The sequence below is a fragment of the Bombina bombina genome, chromosome 10 (assembly GCF_027579735.1).
Source record: "Bombina bombina isolate aBomBom1 chromosome 10, aBomBom1.pri, whole genome shotgun sequence".
Taxonomy (NCBI): domain Eukaryota; kingdom Metazoa; phylum Chordata; class Amphibia; order Anura; family Bombinatoridae; genus Bombina; species Bombina bombina.
The window spans coordinates 98,364,880-98,381,170 of NC_069508.1; the positions used below are offsets into that span (position 1 = coordinate 98,364,880).

General features: G+C 39.9%; 1 protein-coding gene across 1 annotated transcript in view; it reads left to right on the plus strand.

The window, feature by feature from the left end:
* Positions 1–16,291, plus strand: part of DARS2 (aspartyl-tRNA synthetase 2, mitochondrial) — a 346,110-nt gene that overhangs the window by 167,789 nt on the left and 162,030 nt on the right. The window contains exons 11-12 of the mRNA XM_053693260.1: positions 7,269–7,448; positions 16,098–16,205. Of these exons, the coding sequence (XP_053549235.1) occupies positions 7,269–7,448; positions 16,098–16,205 (288 nt within the window). The remainder of the gene's footprint in view (positions 1–7,268; positions 7,449–16,097; positions 16,206–16,291) is intronic.

Sequence of the window (16,291 nt, forward strand, 5' to 3'; positions counted from 1 at the left end):
TTTTTCTTATCTTTTTTTGGCCAGTTAGTCTAACGACATACGGAGTGTGGATAAGATAACTAAGAACTTTTCTCTAAATGTTACCTATAAAGAGGGTTAGCGGAGAGGGAATATTTAAAGACACAGTATTATAGTCTTTATTAGTATTTCTGTTTCTGTGACTCGACCAAGTTTGCTTGTCTGTTACCACAGTTTGTTAACATGGATGATATTGAGCAAAGTACATGTCCCATGTGTTTAGATGCCATTGTGGAACCCCCTGTTACACTTTGTCCCCCATGTATTGAGAGGGCCTTACAGTGTAAGGAACATTTTTTCTTTAATAAAGATATATCTAATGAATGTCCTCAGACTGATGAAATTCAGGGTATGCCGCATTTTTCTCCCCAAGCGTCACAGCCTTTAACGCCCGCGCAGGTAACGCCATGGTCTTCAATGGCGTCTGCTTCATTTACTCTGCAGGATATGGCTGCAGTTATGTCATCCACTCTTACAGAAGTTTTAAGTTGCCAGTGTTACAGGGTAAGCGCAGCAGGACAGAGACCCACGTGGTTCCTGAAACCTCTGATGCCTTAATAGCTATCTCTGATATACCTTCCCAGGGCTCTGAATTGGGGGGTAGGGAGGCCCTGTCTGAGGGGGAACTGTCTGACTCAGGAAGTGCATTACCCCAGACAGACTCGGACGTCATGTCCTTCAAATTTAAACTTGAACACCTCCGCATGTTGCTACGAGAGGTTTTGGTGACTCTGGACGACTGTGACTCTATTGTGGTTCCTCCAGAGAAATTAAGTAAGATGGACAAATACTTAGAGGTCCCTTTTTATTCCGATGTGTTTCCGGTTCCTAAGAGAATTTCGGAAATTATCACAAGGGAATGGGAGAGACCGGGTATCCCGTTCTCCCCTTCCCCTATGTTTAGGAAAATGTATCCTATAGCTGACACCGTTCGGGACTCTTGGCAGACGGTCCCTAAGGTGGAGGGAGCTATCTCTACCCTGGCTAAGCGTACGACTATCCCTATTGAGGACAGTTGTGCTTTCAAAGAACATATGGATAAAAAGTTGGAGGGTCTTCTAAAAAAGCTTTATATTCATCATGGGTTTCTATTACAACCGACGGCCTGCATTGTAACAGTCACAACTGCGGCTGCCTTTTGGTTTGACGCTCTAGAAGAGTCCCTTAAGACTGAGACTCCTTTAGAAGAAATAATGGATAGAATTAAGGCCCTTAAGCTGGCTAATTATTTTATTACAGATGCCGCCTTTCAGATCGCCAAATTGGCGGCTAAGAATTCAGGATTTTCCATTTTAGCGCACAGAGCCTTATGGTTAAAATCTTGGTCTGCCGATGTGTCCTCTAAATCAAAGCTCTTGGCAATTCCTTTCAAGGGTAAGACCCTGTTTGGGCCTGACTTGAAGGAGATCATTTCTGACCTTACGGGAGGTAAAGGTCACCTCCTTCCTCAGGATAAAACAGCTAAACAAAGGGGACGACAAAGTAATTTTCGTTCCTTTCGAAACTTTAAGGGAATCCTCTCTTCCTCTTCTGTTAAACAGGAAGGTAATTTTTCTCAAGCCAAACCCACCTGGAAACCTAACCAGGGTTGGAACAAAGGTAAACAACTTAAGAAGCCTGCCGCTGCTACCAAGACAGCATGAAGGGGCGGCCCCTGATCCGGGACCGGATCTAGTAGGGGGCAAACTTTCTCTCTTTGTCCAGGCTTGGATAAGAGATGTGCAGGATCCCTGGACACTATAAATCGTGTCTCAAGGGTATCAGTTGGAGTTCAAAAATTCCTTCCCAAGGGGAAGGTTTCTTCTTTCACGATTGTCTGTAGACCAGACAAAAAGAGAGGAGTTCTTACGTTGTGTAGAAGACCTGTTCACCATGGGAGTAATTTGTCCCGTTCCAATACAGGAACAGGGGCAGGGATTTTACTCAAATCTTTTTGTGGTTCCCAAAAAAGAGGGAACGTTCCGCCTCATTTTAGATCTCAAGAGTCTAAACAAGTTTCTCAGAGTTCCATCTTTCAAGATGGAGACTATTCGGACAATTCTTCCATTGATCCAGGAGGGTCAATATATGACTACCGTGGAATTAAAGGATGCATATCTTCAAATCTACGGTTTGCCTTCCTGGACAAACATTTTCAGTTTGTGGCTCTTCCTTTCGGGCTGGCCACGGCACCCAGGATCTTCACGAAGGTTCTAGGGTCTCTGCTGGCGGTTCTCAGACCGCGGGGCATTGCAGTGGCGCCTTATCTGGATGATATCCTGATCCAGGCGTCGTCTTATCAACTGGGAAAAAATGTTCTTTGAGTGCGCCTGAGGTTTTTCTGGGTAAGAAGAAACCTTAGTCTGAATTTGCCTGGGGTAGTTAGAAGAAATATAAAATTAAATTTATCAAAATAGAAATATATATATATATAAATAGAGGTATGTATTTTACTTATGTATTTATTCTGACGCTGAGTAATGATTTGATACTGAGATCGAATAGGGGTTAGAAAATAAATATAATTGGGAAAATACTCATACAATATAAATAACAGGTACTCTGAGCAATATGTATAAAATAAAATATTTTTACTAGTAATTGAAAAACGAACATAAGTTACAGAAAAAAATCAGACAACATGCATGTATATACAATTACAATAAGAGACTTATACCCTAAATAAATATCGTATTTGACATTGTCATTTGATAATTTTAAAAAGTGGACAAATAACATAAAATGATTGATATAATAAAATTGGATGAATAAAAATAATTAAATAAACAATCCGGGTAAAACAATTACTCTAAAGATAGCCTCAAATTTAGTTACCGTATGTAGCTGAGTGGTTCTTAAGGTGGATGACTATATGTGTATGTTTAATTGTTCGATCTGCTTGGAATCTATTTTCCTTAATTTATATATTCTGTCTGCTTAAAAATAATGATTATAATGGACAGAAGGTTAAGGCTTAGGTTTAGGAAAACAACATATACATAACATTAAGTTTCATATAGAATCTTTTAGTATCGCCTCCGATATTCTGCATTTGCTATTAACTACAACGGTTTCTTATGTGTATAGTTGTTTAGTATTTAGCAAGTCATTTGCCCGGGACTTGTTTACGATTTTGTAAGGTACCTTATATCAAAGCTGTGAGGGTTGGGACTGAACGATTCTGCCTACTATACCGGTATAGTGATCACCTTTATTCTTTAGTGTGTTCAGTTTACTTTAAGATCATTTACCGTTGGTTATTTGCAGTGTATGATGCTTGTGACAAGAATACCGGCCGCTGTACGTCCTAGGATCCAGCAAATAGTGCTTCCTTCTGATCACAGTGTGATCCTGTTACCGTCTGTTATGGCCGTAATTTTTTGAAATGATCCAATGTATCTTCTGTGCAGGCTAGGGTACGTCCGGGGATCAAGCTGGAACTTTCTGTTTAGCTGCTTTAGTTTAGCTTCCGCTTGGCTACGTTCCCTCTGTCTGTCCTGCCAGATCGAAATGATCTTTTTCTTTATTAGATGCTGTATTCGGATGTCAGGATTAGAATGGATTTGTAGAAATTGTTATTCTCTCCTTCCTTAGGGCAATATGAGACGCGTTTCGGCTGTAACCTGCAGCCTTTTTCAAACATACTGCTCTTAGTTGATTTGGCGGTCTTATTTGAACTATTACATCGTTCTCAGTCCTCGGGGCATTGCAGTGGCGCCTTATCTAGATGATATTCTGATCCAGGCGTCGTCTTATCAACTGACAAAGTCTCATACCAACATGGTCCTGTCCTTTCTAAGGACTCACGGGTGGAAGGTGAACCTAGAAAAGAGTTCACTAATTCCACAGACAAGGGTTCCTTTCTTGGGAACTCTAATAGACTCTGTATCCATGAAAATCTTCTTGACGGAAGTCAGAAGGTTAAAGATTCTGAATACATGCCGAGCCCTTCAGTCCAATCTTCGGCCATCAGTGGCTCAGTGCATGGAGGTAATTGGATTGATGGTGGCGGCAATGGATATCATTCCGTTTGCTCATTTTCATCTCAGACCTCTACAACTGAGTATGCTCAGACAGTGGAATGGAGATTATGCAAATTTGTCTCCTCAGATGGATCTGGATCAGGAGACAAGAGACTCTCTTCTTTGGTGGTTGTCACAGTATCATCTGTCCCAAGGGACGTGCTTCCGCAGACCCTCATGGGTGATAGTGACGACGGACGCCAGTCTACTAGGATGGGGTGCAGTCTGGAATTCCCTGAAGGCTCAGGGTGTGTGGACTCGGTCAGAGTCTCTACTTCCAATCAATATCCTGGAGTTGAGGGCAATATTCAATGCTCTTCAGGCTTGGCCTCAGTTGGCTTCGGCAAAGTTCATCCGATTTCAGTCGGACAACATCACGACTGTGGCTTACATCAATCATCAGGGAGGAACAAGGAGTTCCTTGGCAATGACAGAAGTATCCAAGATAATTCGGTGGGCAGAGGCTCACTCTTGTTATCTGTCAGCAATCTACATCCCAGGAGTAGAAAACTGGGAGGCAGATATTTTGAGCAGACAGATGTTTCATTCAGGGACCCTTCCATCATCCGAATCTAATTTCTCTGCAGCTGACTGCTTGGAGATTGAACGCTTGATTTTATCTAAGCGGGGGTTCTCTGATGAGGTCATTTATACCTTGATTCAGGCACGCAAGCCTGTTACTAGAAAGATTTACCATAAGGTATGGCGTAAGTATCTTTGGTGCGAATCTATTGGTCCGAATCCAAGGGCTACTCATGGAGTAGGATTAGGATTCCCAGGATTTTATCTTTTCTCCAAGAAGGATTGGAGAAAGGGCAGATTTCTGCTTTGTCTATTTTGCTACACAAGCGTCTGGCAGATGTTCCAGATGTTCAATCTTTTTGTCAGGCCCTGACTAGAATGAGACCTGTGTTTAGACCAATTGCTCCTCCTTGGAGTTTGAATTTAGTTCTTAAAGTTCTTCAAGGGGTTCCGTTTGAACCTATGCATTCCATGGATATTAAGTTATTTTCTTGGAAAGTTTTGTTTTTGGTTGCAATTTCTTCTGCAAGCAGAGTTTCTGAGCTTTCGGCATTACAATGTGAATCTCCTTATCTTATTTTCCATTTGGATAAGTTGGTGTTACGTACCAAACCTGGTTTTCTTCCTTAGGTTGTTTCTAATAAGAATATTAATCAGGAAATTGTGGTTCCTTCCTTGTGTCCTAACCCTTCTTCTACGAAGGAGCGTATGTTACATAATTTGGACGTAGTCCGTGCCTTGAAGTTCTACTTGCAGGCGACTAAGGATTTTCGTCAAACATCCTCTTTATTTGTTGTTTTTTCTGGGAAACGTAGGGGTCAGAAAGCTACCTCTCTTTCTTTTTGGCTGAAGAGTATCATCCGTGTTGCATATGAGACTGCTGGACAGCAGCCTCCAGAACGAATTACGGCTCATTCTACTAGGGCTGTGGCTTCCTCATGGGCATTTAAAAACGATGCTTCTGTTGAACAGATTTGCAAGGCTGCAACTTGGTCGTCTCTTCACACTTTTTCCAAATTTTCCAAATTTGATACTTTTGCCTCGTCTGAGGCTGTTTTTGGGAGAAAGGTTCTTCAAGCAGTGGCGCCTTCTGTTTAGGTTCCTGTCTTGTCCCTCCCTTTCATCCGTGTCCTATAGTTTTGGTATTGTATCCCATAAGTAAGGATGAAATCCGTGGACTCGTCATATCTTGTAAAAGAAAAGGAAATAAATGCTTACCTGATAAATTTATTTCTTTTACGATATGACGAGTCCACGGCCCACCCTGTCGTTTTTTTTTTTCTAGTGACAGGTTTTTATTTTTGTTAAACTTCAGTCACCTCTGCTCCTTGGCTTTTCCTTTCTCTTCCTAACTTCGGTCGAATGACTGGGCTGGGGAGGAAGGGAGGAGCTATTTATGCAGCTCTGCTGTGGCGCTCTTTGCCTCCTCCTGCTGACCAGGATGCGATATCCCATAAGTAAGGATGAAATCCGTGGACTTGTCATATCATAAAAGAAATAAATTTATCAGGTAAGCATAAATTTCCTTTTATGTTTATCATAGTCAAACATAGATTCATATTTTACTAAATCTCCAGCTTACTTTTAAATATTTTTAGTTGTCTCATCTTTTATCTGTTTATTGACTCAAGGCTAAATCAGGCAATTTTTTCTTAAAAGTGTCTTACTGTAAAAAAAGAATTTCTGTGCATGTTCAATAGGTCTGAACTCTGTAGGAGGCTAACGCTTGGTTTATTAAACTTCACATAAGAAACCAATTAAAACCTTAAAGGGACAGTAAACTTAGGAATTTTCATAGTATTTTCCTAAATACCTTATGTATCTAAGACAATCTAGTGTAATTTCTTAATAAATAAATATTTCTAACTTATCTAAAACAGGTCGCTAAACTTACATTGAGGGAGAATACGCCGGCCACCCATAACTGCTACTCTATTTATTTTTTTTGCAAGCTCCTTCTTGTGGCCAATCCCCTGTTTATCGGTCGTGCTGCTCCTTGTCTGTCCGGACGCGCGGTCTTTGATTGACAGGCATAGCTGGGGGGCCTACGGAGCATGCGCATTATCAGGCTGCACAGGCAATACAGTCTTTACCATTATTTGCCGGTAAAGGGCATACGCAGTTTGCAGTTGTCGGTGAAAATCACTTGACAGGCATAAGCTTGTGAACGAGCTTGAATAGGAGGAACAGGGGCGGGTCGAGACCTTCCTATGAGTTGAACTTTTCTGCGAGAAAATACTCCCACATCAGGAGCTGCTGAATGGGCGGCGAGTGAGGGCTTTGAGAACGCTGATTTTTGGTATTTTAAAGTGTTCTAACTTTATTTTTAAACAATTTATTGAAAAGATTACAAAAGATTTGCGATTACAATAATAGAGCCTGCCTAGATTTTAAACTTTATACACCAAGATTTACTGACACTTTAAAAACTAAGAGAAGAAGCAAGAAAATAAATAAAGGGGTTATCTAAATATGCCTTAATGTATAAAGTAAAGGACAGATGAACGTTATAAAAAAATAATAATTCTTGTCTTTGGGTGTGCTGATATAAAATAGTATGAACAATGTAATATCGTACAGATTATTTAATCTGTCTGTGTATAAAAGCAGTGCAATTAATTCAATTATTTTTGTTACCAAGTCAAGTATATAATCGTTCATTTCATTTGCATGCTGTTTGTATCCATATGTATACAGTGCAACCAGAACCTTGCTTTTGCCTTTCAGGTAGATATTGAGATGTCATTTGTGGACCAGGTTGGAATCCAGCGCCTGATAGAGGGTCTCTTGCAGTATTCATGGCCTGAGGAGAAGGGACCCCTTGAAATACCCTTCCCAGTAATGAGCTATGCGGAAGCCATGAGCAGTTATGGATGTGATAAACCCGACACTCGCTTCCAGATGAAGGTGAGTCGCCATAATGTGAGCTGCGCAATAACAGGAAGATTATTTTTATAACTTGTAAATATCTGCATTCAACGCCATAGTTAATTAAGCTACTGTATCATTTGTGAAACATTTGAAGACCAATCCATGTTGTGTGTTTAAAAACAGAGGGATTAGTTTCACTTTGAGATGAAATTCAGGGAAGTTTCACATTATAACCTTTATGCTTATTTCACCATAAACCTGTCTTCACCCTCAGGTAAACGTGCCCTACCTCGGTCCATAACTGTGTACATATAAACGTAAGGTAAACAAATTGCTATAATAATACAAAACAAACTTTCACCTGCCAGAGCAGAGTAACTGTCTCAGAGCTTTTGTACACAATTTTGACACAAATATGTTTTATGAGCTTATGGGCCATATTTATCAAGCTCCATACGGATCGCCAGAAATCAACTCGATTGAATACAATCGGGTTGATTGACACCCCCTGCTAGCGGCCGATTGGCCGTTAATCTGCAGGGGGCGGCATTGCACCAGCAGTTTACAAGAACTGCTGCCTCAGAAGAAGCAAAAACATCAAAATGATAGAATTTAGCAAAAGTATGCAAAGAAGACCAAATAGCTGCTTTGCAAATTTGTTCAACTGATGCCTCTTTCTTAAAGGGACATGAAACCCACATTTTTTTCTTTCGTGATTTAGAAAGAGCATGCAATTTTAAATGATTTTCTAATTTACTTCTATTATCTAATTTGCAACATTCTCTTGTTATCCGTTGCTGAAAAGCATTTCTAGATAGGCTCAGTAGCTGCTGATTGGTGGCTGCACATAGATGCCTCATGTGATCGCCAATGTGCATTGTTATTTCTTCAACAAAGGATATCTAAAGAATGAAGCAAATTAGATAATAGAAGTAAATCGGAGTGTTGTTTAAAATTGTATTCTCTATCTGAATCATGAAAGAGAAATGTTGGGTTATTGTCCCTTTAAATGCCCAAGAAATAGCAACTGACCTGGTAGAATGAGCTGTAATCTTTTTAGGTGTAGGTTGACCCAACTTAGTGAATTAGGAATTTGTGAATCAGGAATTGTCTTCCAAGAACCCAAAGATATAACAGTAGCTTTCTGCCCTCTCTTGGAACCTGAAAATTGAACAAACAAACTAGAAGTTTGTCTGAAATCCTTAGTAGCTTTAACATAGTACCTCAAGGCTCATTTCACAATAAATAGTATCTGAGAATACAACCTAAGGCAAAAAAATAATCACATTTTGTTGTTAAAATTGCCTTATACTGGTAGAAAATAAGATAAGGAGAATCACAAGAAAGAGCAGATAATTCTTAAAGGGACAGTCAAGTCCAAAAAAAACTTTCATGTTTCAAATAGGGCATGTCATTTTATACAACTTTCCAATTTACTTGTATCACCAATTTTGCTTTGTTCTCTTGGTATCCTTAGTTGAAAGCTAAACCTAGGAGGTTCATATGCTAATTGAAGGCCGCCTCTAATCTAAATGCATTTTTATAGTTTTTCACCACTAGAGGGCATTAGTTCACATGTTTCAGATAGATAACATGGAGCGTGAATTTACCATGGAGACAGCTCTGATTGGCTAAAATGCAAGTCTTTCAAAAGCACTGAAATGAGGGGGCAGTCTGCTGAGGCTTAGATACAAGGTAATTACAGAGGTAAAACGTGTATAATTATAACTGTGTTGGCTATGAAAAACTGGGGAATTGGTAATTAAGGGATTATCTATCTTTAAAAACAAGAAAAATTCTGGTGTTGACTGTCCCTTTAAACTCTTCTAGCAGAAGAAATAGCCAAAAGGAACAAATCCTTCCAAGAAAGAAGGTTAAAGGGACATTGTACACTAGATTTTTCTTTGCATAAATGTTTTTTAGATGATCCATTTATAAAGCCCATCTGGGTGTGTTTTTGTATAAATATATAGTTTTGCTTATTTTTAAATAACAATAGAGACTCAAAGTTCATTCAATAATGGAAGGATATATCCGTTCCTGAAGGGATCTCCTGAGACAGTACTCTTCTATATATTCCTCGAAATGAAAGGAAAGAAAATATAGTGTAATTCTGTCAGACAGCTGTGAACACTTGTGAATAAGGACACATGATTACTCACATTTGGTAGAGCTAATGCAAGCTCTATATAATGCGCACACCTACTTTATACTGGTAGGCAAACAGTATCTCACACTGGCAATAGTATAAAAGATAATTTATTTAAAAAAACGTCACAAATGCTTAGTGGACACCAATCTTTAAGAGGCTCTAGGTATTATCTCATACATACGTCAAAACGTGCTAGTGACGCCAGGGGCGGAGTGATACCTTACTGGTACTGGGCTGCGGTTGGTAAGCGGTTTGGTTTCTGCCTTCTATCCATATCCATCCGGATCTGTGGTTAACTCTGGACTGTAATACCTTGTCTATTGGTCTCTAGAGCCCTTAAAGATTGGTGTCCACTAAGCATTTGTGACGGTTTTTATATTGAAGAGTACTGTCTCAGGAGATCCCTTCAGGAACGGATATATACTTCCATTATTGAATGAACTTTGAGTCTCTATTGTGTTTCACATTTATTTTATTCTATTTCACTTTGTGAATTTATTGTACATTTATTTTTTATTTATTTTTAAATAACATTGTGGAGATTTTCAGACTCCTAATCAAGTCCCAAAGTTTAAGATGTATATTGATGTATACAGACTTCAGATTGCTTCTGGTTTTATACTGGATTTTTATATCAGTATCTGTGCATATTATTCTTTGTAGTAGCGTCTATTACATGCAGTTAAATGAAAATTGGTGTATACTGTCCCTTTAATATCCACTTTGTGCATGGGCTCAAACGGAGGAGCCTGCAAACCTTTCAACACCAAATTAAGATTCCAAGGTGGAGAAATTAGCTTAATGACAGGCTTAATATGAACCAAAACCTGAACAAAACCATGAATCTCATGGAAGACTAGGAATCTTCCTATGAAATAAAACTGAAAGTGGAGAAATCTGCCCTTTCAAATAACTGACAGATAGGCCTTTATCCAGACCATCCGGTAGAAACTGCAAAATTCTAGGATTTATAAAAGAATGCCAAGAAAAAACATTATCCACACACCAAGAAATAAAGGTTTTCCTAACCTTATGGTCAATTTTCCTCATGACAGGCTTACGGTCCTGAATCAAAGACTCAATCACAGAATCAGAAAAAACTCTGTCTCAGAACTAACCGTTCAATCTCCAAGCCATCAAGCTTAGAGACTTGAGATCCAGATAGAAAAACTGACGTTGAAACAAGAGGTCTGGCCGAAGAGGAAGAGGCCAAGGTGGGCAACTGAAAATCTAAACCAGATCTGCACACCAAAGCCTGCGAGGCCAAGCTGGAGCAATCAGAATTACTGACTATTCCTCCTGCCTGATTTTGAATATTACTTTGGGAAGAAGAACCAGAAGAGAAAACACATAAGCAAGATGAAAGGACAGAGGAGCTACTAGAGCATACACAAAATACTTGGACCTTGCAAAGTACCTGGAAAGTTTGTTGTTCAACTGAGAGGCCATCAGACCAATGGAGAGACCATGCCCCAGGATATAGAGACTGGCAACTGAGAAAATCTGTTTCCCAGTTGCTCACTCTAGGAATATGAACAGCAGAAATTAGACAAAGATTGACCCATGGGAGAATTACTAGGTTTATGCTGTTCAGGCAATGCCACAGCTTTCTCCTGTAAAGTCCCAAGCCTCTATGGCATCACATGCAAGTGTTCTGTGGTTCCTCTCAATCTCCTGGTGGAGTGTTTTTGCCTGCAGATTTTGCAGCTCAGGTATCTTCTGCGGTATCTGTAGCGGTATCTGCCCTTCCTTTCTTTCAGGGAAGACGCTCTCTCATCTAAGTCTGGTGTGGAGGATTCGCCGGTAGTTTCTGAGGGTGAAATCTCAGATTTGGACAATATAATTCATTCATCTGATGCAAAGTTACCTCCTTCAGATGTATGCTTGAACACCTTGTCTATTGTTAAAGGAGATTTGGCTACTTGGATGACATTGATACTCCTGTCGTTGTCAACCATTGAAAGTTTTGAGAACTTTATCATTTCTATGATGTTCAATCCTATAAGGAAGTGTTTCTAGATGTGATTTGGGTAGTTTCACAGGAATAGGAGTAGCCAGGGATACCTTTCTCCCTGTCTACCGTTCTTTAAAGGATTTTTCTGTCGCTGACTTCATTGAAATGCACGGTGCCTAAGTAGAAGGAAGTTTTTCTACTATGGCTCCTATTGTTAAAGGAGATTTGGCTACTTGGATGACATTGATACTCCTGTCGTTGTCAACCATTGAAAGTTTTGAGAACTTTATCATTTCTATGATGTTCAATCCTATAAGGAAGTGTTTCTAGATGTGATTTGGGTAGTTTCACAGGAATAGGAGTAGCCAGGGATACCTTTCTCCCTGTCTACCGTTCTTTAAAGGATTTTTCTGTCGCTGACTTCATTGAAATGCACGGTGCCTAAGTAGAAGGAAGTTTTTCTACTATGGCTCAGAGAATTTCAATCCCTATGGTGGGTAGCTGCTCTTCTTCGGATCCACGAATAAGTAGCTGGAGGTTAAATTGTTCATTTTGAGCAATGCCTTGTCTTTATGACTTGCTGTGCTAGCCCGCCGGGCATTGTGGTTGAAATCTTGGTAAGCTAAGAAGCCTACCTGTGGCTTAGTGGTACAGCCTAGGCTTTATAGTTCTGCAGTTGCAGGTTCATTATTTTATGTTTCCTCCTAATCCACGCTTCTGGCGTTTCCTTTCAAGGGTCAGTCCTTGTTTGGACTTGGTCTGGCAGAATTTTCCTCTGACTTTACGGGTGAATTTTTTTTTTTTTCCCATAACGTCAAGAGAATAGGACTAAAGAAAAGTTTTCCTTTTATGGTGTAAATATCTTTATTGGTGTGAATCCAAGGGTTACTCTGGGAGTAGGGTCAGGATTCCTGGGATTTTTGTCTTTTCTCCAGGAAGGCCTGGAAAAGGGTTTGTCAGTCAGTATCCTGAAGGATCAGTTTTCCTGTATTATCTATTTTGCTACATAAGCATCTGGCGGACGTGCCAGATGTGCAATCTTTTTGTCAGGCCCTGGTCATAATCAGGCCTGTGTTTAAGTCGATAGCTCCTCCTTGGAGCCTTAACCTTGTTCTTAAAGTTTTGCAGCAGACTGAGTTTTTACATTCCATAGATATTAAGTTGTTATTTTGGAAGTTTTTTTTTTGTTCTTTATCATTATCTTCTGCTAGGAGAGTGTCGGAACTCTTTGCAGTGTGATTTGTCTTACCTTATTCTTCATGCCTATAAGGTGGTTCTTCGTACTAAGTTAGGTTTCCTTCTTTACGTGGGTTTTGGCAGAAATTTGAATCAGGATATTGTTTTTCCTTCTCTATGTCCTAGTTCTTTTTCTCTTAAAGAACGTTTGTTGCACATATTGGATGTTGAGCGTTCTTTAAAAGTTTATTTACAGGCGACTAGGATTTTCGCCAGTATTCTGCTTTCTTTGTTTGTTTCACTGGGAAATGTAAAGGTCAGAAAGCTTCTGTTACTTCTCTTTCTCTCTGGTTGAGAAGTATAATTTGTTTTGCTTATGGGACTGCTGTTCAGTAGCCTCCTGAGGGAATTGCGGGTCATTCCATGAGAGCGATCTCCTCTTCTTGGGTTTTAAAAGATGAAGCTTCTGTGGATATTTGTAAGGCTGCAACTTGGTCTTTTCTACATACTTTTTCCAAATTTTCCAAATTTGATATTTTTACCTCAGCTGAGGTTTCTTTTGGGAGAAAGGTTTTTCAAGTGGTGGTGCCTTCTGTTTAGGTTACCTGTCTTTTCCCTCCCTAATCATATGTGTCCTCTAGCTTGGGTATTGGTTCCCAACAGTAATTGATGATCCCGTGAACTCACCATATCTTAGGAAAAAAAACTAAATTTATGCTTGTCTGATAAATTTCTTTCTTTCCGCATATGGTAAGTCCACAGCCCCGCCCTTTATTTCAAGACAGTTAAGTTTTTATTAAACCTCAGGCATTTTTACACCTTATATGGCTAGCAGATTATGCCTTTTAATACCATGCTTAGAGATCAATTATCTCCCTTATTACCATAAACATATAAATTACACATTAAGCACATATAAAATTCAAAAGCAAGCGGTTGCAGTGAAACCTGGATTATTATAGATAAGTATAACTAAACGTAAGGAAGGACGTATAATATCTGTAGGGAGCAGGGACTATGAGTGTTACATATAATCTCAGGAGTATAATCGTCATCTATCTAACACTCTGCATCATAAGTTACTAAACCTTCCAGTTTACAAATACATGGGTGAACAATGAAAAAACAACCTCTGGGCCAGACCACTTAATATAACAGCTACGCTGTCACAGAGATATATTAGAGAGCTGTTAGCCCACTCCCAAGTTACTAAACCTTCCAATTTACAAGCACATGGGTGTACAAAGAAAAAAACAACCTCTGGGCAAGATAATGTCACAGCTACGCTCTTACAGAGATATATTAGAAAGCCGTTAACTCACTCCGATTGTTCTCTTCATTCCTATGTTTGGCAGCGAATAGACTATGAACCCTCTCTGGGAAGTCTTGCTCTTCTGTATCAGAAGCAGCATAGAGAAGTTCTATAACCTGTTATAGGAGGGTGGAATCCACATGGCAGCAATTTCCCATGTATCAGGGATCAGTATAGTAGTGTCTGGTGGCTGGGGTAAATACATTAGCGGCCAATCCAACACCTCAATACCATCCTCTCTGAGTAGTGCTTGGAATGTGGTACAACCTATGCCCCCTGGTTTCTCCTTGAGTAGAGTAGGAATTAATGTGTAAACCCTGATACTTCGCCTGAATGGAGCTTAGCCTTTTGTGTAGACTTTGCGACTTTTGCTCTCTCGTCGCTGATCTTGAGCTGTTTTGCGGATGCCCGTACTTATCTCAGATCTGCTTCTGGTTGTACTAGTACGGCAGGGAAAACATGGCTAACCTGGTGCTGTAGTGGTTTCTGCGTTATGGTCGCTGGACTTTCTCTCCAAGATGGCTCTGCTGGTAAGACTTCAGACTTCTGCCAAATACTTCTCTTGACATTCACTGCCCTATGCTGGGCTGTTAGGTAATCTAATGGGGTTCTCTTTCATGTAAGTGGCAAGTGTCCATGAGCTAATAACATATGGGATATACATTCCTACCAGGAGGGGCAAAGTTTCCCAAACCTCAAATGCCTATAAATACACCTCCCACCTCACTCATACCTCGGGTTTTACAAACTTTGCCTCTTTGGAAGGTGGTGAAGCAATATGTGCTTGATTTCCTCTGTGAAAGGCGCTACTTAGCATTTTGAATCACAGTTCCTCTCAAATACAGTGCTTGTCTGAGGGATGTGAAGGGAGTAGTGCCTGATGATACCATGTTTTCGCCTGTTAGAAAATTTATTCTAGGGCTCTCTGTAAATCGGTCGCAGGGATTCATCTGTTGCCTCCCTTTTACAGATCGACATTATACTCCTGCCGAAGGGACGATAGGTATAGCTTCCCACTCAGCCGCCTCTCTAGCTTCCATCTTCCAATACTGCTCCGCTGTTTATGAGGTAGAATCCCAATTTTAAAAGCACAAGTCTCTATTTTCGCCAGTCCGGTCTCTAATGGTATTATTCAATAGTCTAACCTCTGGAAGCCGATGATTAGGCAATTTCAGTTATGGTATCTGTTCTCAGCAGCTACGCGGCTCAATCCAAGCACAGAGGTTAGATAGATAGACTTTTCGGTAGAACTTGAACTTGCTAGGATAAGACTTTATCTGGGATAGTGAAAATTATATGCCCCAACTATAAAAAACAGAGAATTTACACCAGATAAGTTATTTTGGAGCCGGAGCTCCTGTAAGCTGCTTCCTACTGCTTCAATGGTCAGCTCCGCCCCCTGCAGTGTCGCTTTTTAAAATTGATCCACAGAACTGCACTCCATACTCATTGTGAGATCCTACCATGGATTTATACAGCGACAAAGTGATTTTTTTTTCTTTGCATCAATTTCTTTTAATACATGCTAGTATCTTATTAGCCTTAGAAACCACTGCCTTGCATTGCACATTTCCAGCTTGCTATCTATACGTACTCCCAAATCATTTTACTCCTCTGTTTTGCTAAGTCTAGTCCCAGTTTCTTAAAGCTTAATAATATTATTTTATTTACAGTATTAAGTTAATAGGCCACATAGAACAACAACGTGAGCCATTGTAGATACCTAGAGGAGTGATTACCTGTGCAGACTATGTTCCATTGACCATTCTAAGATTCTAGCCTGATGGGTACATTCACCAACCATCTCTTCAGTCACTGTAACCATTTATGGAATCTGTTCATGAGAAGAGTGATCCTTAGTGAATGGTATGTGTAGAATAGTACAGAAGATGAAGTGACTGTTAGTAAATGTATCTATATATGTTAACTGCTTGGGGCTTGAATCTTTGGAACATTAATGATCATGTGCTCTTCCTGATGGAGCAAAGCAAATGCGATAAATCCCTAAGTGATAAGTTGATACAAAAGCTATGGTTGTGTTTAGCTGGTCATGGTGAATAATGAAGTTATTATGCTTGTTTCCTTCCATAGATCATAGACGTAACATCATGTCTCAGGTCAGCAGAACTAGTATTTGTGCAGGAGAGTCTGAGTAAACCCTGCGGATGCGTAAAAGCTATTCGGATTCCAAGTGGAGCAGTAAGTATTTATATGTATGTGACAGTCATCTAATTTGTTTGGATCTTCAGATGTGCAACACAATGAAACATGTGGCTGATTTGCTT